This window comes from Gekko japonicus, unplaced genomic scaffold (genome assembly GCF_001447785.1).
Source record: "Gekko japonicus isolate JY-2015 unplaced genomic scaffold, Gekko_japonicus_V1.1 scaffold5382, whole genome shotgun sequence".
Classification (NCBI taxonomy): Eukaryota; Metazoa; Chordata; class Lepidosauria; order Squamata; family Gekkonidae; genus Gekko; species Gekko japonicus.
Genome location: NW_015172713.1, coordinates 3136 through 9667, shown reverse-complemented (window position 1 = coordinate 9667; position 6532 = coordinate 3136). Strand labels below are relative to the sequence as shown.

Below are 6532 nucleotides of genomic sequence, written 5' to 3'. Positions count from 1 at the left end.
CACTGATGGAACTCTGCTCCATATGCCTATCTAATTCCCCTTTGAAGCCGGCCATGCTTGTGGCCGCCACCACTTCCTGTGGCAGTGGATTCCAAGTGTTAATCTGGCTGGCGTCTCACCTGGGCCCGAGTGTCTCCACAGCCTCGGTAGGCCCTGCAAGCAGGAAAAGCCCAGATGCCTTTTCGTCTCCCACCGACAGGAAGAGGAGGGTTTCCTGTTGAAAGGACCACGTTTCAAGACTGAAAGTTCAAGTGAAATACTCTATTGCTTTAACCTCTTTATCGTAACTTCTACTTGCTAAATCCTAGCACTGAGTTGGTAGAATATTTTCACCACACTTGTTAACTTCTGTTAACTTTTGCCCTCATCTTCTCATTTAATCCCATTATCTGCCCTTCCTTATCCTTTGCGAGATTTATAAGGAACATTTTTTGTGTGTGTTAAACCTCCAAATACCACTTCTGTTGCCAATGACGTTCCTTTTAATTTCATTTTAATTTACGTCTTGTATGTTACAAAACCTTAGTAAAGTTAAATACTCGGTATGGTCTGATTTGTAAATGTCTTGGAATAATAAGAGGAGAAGAGTTTGGATTTATACCCCTCCCCACAACAGACACCCTGCAAGGTAGGTGGGTCTGAGAGAGCTTTGAGTGAACTGCCCTTTCAAGGACAGCTCTTGTCAGAACTATGGCTTGCCCAAGGTCATCCAGCAGCTGCAACTGGAGGAGCGGGGAATCAAACCCAGTTCTCCCAGATTAGAGTCCGCGCACTTAACCGCTACGCCAGACTGGCTAACTGGGTAACCAGCAGGGGAGCTGCAGGGAGCCCACAACACTCGGCATGTCTACTGTGAACGGGAGACTCACCTCTGTGCCAATCTCATTCGCCACAATGTTCATGAACTCAGAATCACCATCTTTCCTACAGAGAGGGACAACATGTTCCAACACAAGACTTCACTGCGATTCCCCCCGCAACAAATTTAGCAGAGACGAGCCCAAAGATGCACCTCAAAAGTACCAACTCGCCCACCCCCCCGCCTCCCGGACAGGATCCATCAGCTCCATGTGAAAATAAGCCAGCACTAACTGGACTGGTATGAGGATAATTAAGGAGTGTACTCTCCTCAAAATCTTACAGGGATTTTTCAAAAGTAGAAATGTAACAAATCTTTCCATTTTCTGCTAACACAGGCTTGCACAATGTCTGCACAACTGCAAAAGCACACGCACACGCACACTTTTGGTGCCATAGTAGAAAGAGGGGGGGCCAGCAATGGGGAAGAAGCCGAGGTCACATGGGGACGGTGGGTTGGGGAGGACAAATGGAATTCCCCCTCCCCCCACCCAGGTCCTTGTGGGTTCTCTTCTTGTCAATGTCGTATTTTGGGCCAAGTGCAGAATTTCCCCACCTTTGGGGCACTTAGAATGTGGGGAAATGAAATGCAAGTCCCCCATCTCCATGCCAAGCCCGCATTGAGCTGTCTTCGCCCTCACCTGTGCAACACAAACACGGGCTCCCGAGCTGGGCTGCTTTTGAACTGCTGAGCAATTAGGACCGCTAAATCTCTCTGTAGGTTCAAGTTGTTCTGAAAGGGAAGGAAACGGCAAGATGCCAACACCACCAGGCTGGATTCCAGAGGAACGGGAAGTGGCGTGGAAGGCCCAGCAAGGTGTCAGCTGAAGCTGCCATGAGTGTGGTGTATGTTTCTAATTGCTTTGCATTCCTTCCCATGCGCTTAATTGCATCAAAGCTGTAACGCGTATCTTTCAAGGTCACTGGAGGAGTTGGTAGTATCTAGGTTTCGTGGGAGCTTCTTACGTTCCCAGCTTCACGGCCATTAGAAAATCTGCCAAATGCCCGCGCGCGGGAGGCCATCTAATTGGGCACTCCATGAAATTGCTGGGCGGTCGGGTTAGAAGGGATAAAAGGAAGTCCTTCTTCACCCAAAGAGTGATTAACCCATGGAATTCACTGCCACAGGAAGTGGTGGCGGCTACAAGCATGGACGGCTTCAAAAGGGAATTAGATAAGCATATGGAGCAGAGGTCCATCAGTGGCTATTAGCCACAAGGTATAGATAGGGGCTCTGGGGCAAGTGATGCTCTGTCTTCTTGGTGCTTGGGGGGGGGGGGTCAACAGTGGGAGGGCTTCTAATGTCCTGGCCCCACTGGTGGACCTCCTGATGGCCCTGGTATTTCTGGCCACTGTGTGACACAGAGTGTTGGACTGGATGGGCCTTTGGCCTGATCCAACATTGGCGTCTCTTATGTACTTGGGGGGGGGGCGCATACAAATGCCCTATATCCTATTAGGCGCTTAGGTTACCCGCCATTCCTAACAGTGTTCATGTTACTGCATCTATGGCTTTTCAATAAAAGTAAAACCTTCTTGGAAGCGTGTACTTCGTTGTCTTGCTGTGGATCCTGACATTCTGTTAGGCCAAAGCGGAAGCTGAGCTTTTGGAAGATCCACCAGACCAGCGCCGGGACACAGGAAAGGGTTGCAAGGTGGCCGTGCCACGGTGCAGCTGCCAAGAACCTGGATACCAGGGGACAGCCCCCAGGGGCCTCTGGGAGGCGGAGGTCTTAGCCCACCGGAAAAACCAGAGCACTGAGATGCGCCTCCTCCCTCGTGGCTGTCTTGCAGGACATCCCTGGCCCCACCTGGGTCACAATCTGGACATCTCACTCTTTGCAGGCCGAGCCACATTTATCCTGTTATCAAGGACAGCAAGCCAGGCCTGCTTTGCTGCTCGGGGGACAGCTCCCTCAACGGGGCTTCTAGCCTGCCTTTGTCGACCACTGGGCTCGCACAAGCAGCCTCTGCGGACAGTCTGGTTCCAGCCACTTCCTACCCGACCCGCAGACCCCCCTTCCACCTCCAGTCACGGCCACCACGGAGAAGCCAAGCTCTGGACTGGTCTTACTGAAGGGCTCCTTGCAAGGTCCACCCAGCGGTACCTTCTGCAGTTGCTTCAGAGAGTTCTGCAACCTCTTCACAGCTTCCGCATGCTCCTCGGGGCCACTTCTGAAATGACAAAGACAAACCAGGATCTCTCAGGGAGGGCCGGGGTCCCCGGCTAATTGGATGCAGGCCGGGGGGAAGGAAGGACAGCAGAAGGTGAAAGGGGGGTGGGATGGAGTAGGAAACAGCCGTGGCATCGCTCTAGTCAGTTGCAACCGCTGGAAAACGCAAGTTACCCATCTCTAGCCCCAAGGGACGCCAGGAGGGAAAGGTCTAATTTATATAAGCATGAAACAAACAGCCATCCTATAAATCTCACTACCACCCTGCCTTAAAAGACAAAAATACCAGCCATTGACGGTATGGTCACTGAGCCCTCTGAGTGGATTATTTGGGGAGGGGGGTTGTTCTGGAGGAGAGAAGAGGCGGGATACTTGCTTAAGCAGCGACGTAAGGGCCTTTTCGGTGGCATGACTCTGCGCCAGAGACTTCAGCACTCTGTTTCCAGCAAGGAAAACCAAGTTGGTCTTGTTCCTCTTCCCCTTTTCAGTGCCCAGGAGTTTAATAACCTTTGAAACAAAGACACATCTGCTCTGAAGGGGGGGGGGATGCCGAGCGGGCAGGGAAAGGAAACTGTCTCTTCCCAGAGAAATATGGGGCAGAAAGCTGCCCTCACACCGACGGGACAGCCTGAAGGGTTGTGGTCGGCCGAGGCCTCCCTCTTGCGCCTCACCTGCAGGTCGCTGAGGTTGGAGACGTGCGTGCCACAGCACATGTTCGTGTCCACGCCCTCGATGCTGACGATCCGCACGGGGCCGGTGTGATCGTCTGGCAAGCCACGGCTCCTCACCTGCAAGGCAGTGATAGGTTAGAGCTGACAAGGGGCGGGACCCGCCTTCTCCCCCTTGGCCGGGGCCCCTGCTCACCCCGTCGCCCTCAGCGTCGCCCTCCGCCAGGTGCCGCACCACCACGGGGATTCGGGCTCGGATCTTGTCGTTCACGCTCCGCTCAAGGGCTGCCACCTGATCCGCGGTCACGTAGGGGGCTTCCAGCTCCACAGTGCTCTGCTGCTGACCCAGCTCCCTGCAGAGAAGGCAAGGCCGGCACAAGTCATGGAGGGGGGGCCCTCAGGGGCAGGAAGCCCTCGGCCACCCGCCCCTCACACGATCTCATCCTGAGCCAGGTCCCAGGGAAGATGTCTCCTGCAAAGCACTAACAGATCTTGCCAGACTCCAGGCTACATTGTGGTTTGTTTTTGACCTTTGATCAAAAACGAAAACAAGACTGACTCGTGCTAATTAATTCACAATCTTTAGTCCACAGAACAGATGCTGAAGGATTAAGATATTGTCAAAGGTTAGTAGGGAAAACGATGTAGAGAATAGTGAAAGTAACTCTGAAAGGAGCAGAGGTCCATGAAATTGCTGAGCGGTCGGGTTAGAACGGATAAAAGGAAGTCCTTCTTCACCCAAAGAGTGATGAACACATGGAACTCACTGCCACAGGAAGTGGTGGCGGCTACAAGCATGGACAGCTTCAAAAGGGAATTAGATAGGCATATGGAGCAGAGGTCCATCAGTGGCTATGAGCCACATAGTATAGATGGGGGCCCTGGGGCAAGTGATGCTCTGTCTTCTTGGTGCTTGGGGGAGGGGTCAACAGTGGGAGGGCTTCTACTGGCCCCACTGGTGGACCTCCTGATGGCACCTGGTGTTTCTGGCCACTGTGTGACACAGAGTGTTGGACTGGATGGGCCTTTGGCCTGATCCAACATTGGCGTCTCTTATGTTCTTAACTTTCTCAACAGAATCTGTGGGAAAGGAACCACTGGTCTCTCTCTCACCTATAAGCACCATTCAAAAGCATTTCTCAGTCTTGGAGTACACGTTTGGTGTGCACATGAGCCAACATTCAATTCCTTCTCTCTGTAGTTAAAGGGTATCAAGTGCCAGGAAAGACATTTCTCTGCTTGGATAGCCACTGTCAGTAAGATGAGACCATGTTGGATGGACCAGTGATCCGGCTCCACTATCTTGGGTTGGCTTCTTTATTAAAATGTTTATACTCTACCTTTCCCCACAGCTCAAGGCAACTTAAAGTACAAAGGTAAAGGTAAAGGTTCCCTAAAGCCAGTCGAGTCCGACTCTAGGGTTGCGCTCGAAAGCCAGTCGAGTCCGACTCTAGGGTTGCGGTGCTCATCTCCGTTTCAAAGCCGAAGAGCCAGCGCGGTCCAAAGACGTTTCCGTGCTCATGTGGCCGGCATGACTAAACGCCAAGGCGCACGGAACGCTGTGACCTTCCCACCGAAGTGGTCCCTATTTATCTACTTGCAATTTTTGTGCTTTCGAACTGCTAGGTTGGCAGGAGCTGGAACTAGAGACGGGAGCTCACTCCGTCATGCGGCACCCGGGTCTCGAACTGCTGAACTACCGACCTTCCACAGCCTGCAGTTCAGCGTCATAACCACTTGAGCTCCCATTTAAAGTACAAAATTAAGCCATAAAAAAGACAACATGGCCCCAAACAATCCCCCTCCCACCCACGCCCAAATGCCTGCACCCGACACTCCATTCGGATCACTAGCAACTGAAACAGCTCTACAGGGCAACATATGAACTTCTAGCGATGGCACCCCCACCCCCACCCCCTCAGGGAGCCCCTTCCTCAGGGCGGGAAGGGAAGAGGCACAGGCTCAGGTCAATGCCAGGCAGGCTGCCCTTAGCGGGGCTGCCCTGAGGACGGCCGGCAGCGCCTGGGGAGAGACGGTTCCTTGTTTGGGTGACAAAGCATCTTGAGCCAGCCCTGCTTCAGGACTCTGAGTAGGTACATATGGGGAGAAAGCAATTAGGAGGAACTTTAGAAAAGAGAAAGAGTCCAGTAGCACCTTAAAGCAGGGGTGCCAAACTTAAGGCCCGGGGGCCGGATCCGGCCCATCCAGGGTTCTTATATGGCCCACGAGCAACTGCTGCAAGTGAGGGAGTGCTGGGGGAAGTGGGCGGAGCCACTCCATTATAGCTTTAGCACAGCAGAACCACGTCACCTGCAGCCGTCAAGCATCGTGGGAGCACCTGCCCGGCATTGTACTGCGGCCTCTCTGGTCCGCCTCTGTGGGTTTTCCTCTGCACACCCCTCCCACCCCAGGGGGCCTTGCAGTGAGGACACACCAACTCAGAGCTTACCAGCTGCTGTTCCTTTGCACAGTTTCTATCTCCGGTACCTGGCATTATGTTTTATGGCACACACGGCCACGGCCCGACAAAGTAACGTTTATGTCAGATCTGGCCCTCATAACAAATGAGTTCGACACCCCTGCCTTAAAGACTAACAAAATTTGGGGCACTTCGTAGCTGAAGTGAGCAGTGACCCACCTGCCCCAAAATTTGTTCATCTTTAAGGTGCTCCTGGACTCTTGCTCTTTTCTACCGCTACAAACAGACGGACACGGCTACCCATCTTGATCTATCTCCAAGGAAGAGCTTTGTCCTGCTCACCACGATGTTGTCTTGAATCCAAACATCTGATCTGCAACAGCCGTGATAAGGTGTTGTCCTGCAAGAAAGGA

The 6532-nt window shown here is 52.8% G+C and overlaps 1 protein-coding gene across 1 annotated transcript in view; it reads right to left on the bottom strand.

Annotated features, from left to right (window-relative positions):
- The window catches only part of AARSD1 (alanyl-tRNA synthetase domain containing 1), a gene marked incomplete at its 5' end in the record, with an annotated part of 9785 nt that overhangs the window by 917 nt on the left and 2336 nt on the right, over window positions 1-6532 (bottom strand). The window contains 8 exons of the mRNA XM_015421808.1: window positions 120-214; window positions 870-924; window positions 1500-1591; window positions 2967-3033; window positions 3409-3539; window positions 3704-3820; window positions 3897-4053; window positions 6462-6519. Coding sequence (XP_015277294.1) covers window positions 120-214; window positions 870-924; window positions 1500-1591; window positions 2967-3033; window positions 3409-3539; window positions 3704-3820; window positions 3897-4053; window positions 6462-6519 — 772 coding nt within the window. The remainder of the gene's footprint in view (window positions 1-119; window positions 215-869; window positions 925-1499; window positions 1592-2966; window positions 3034-3408; window positions 3540-3703; window positions 3821-3896; window positions 4054-6461; window positions 6520-6532) is intronic.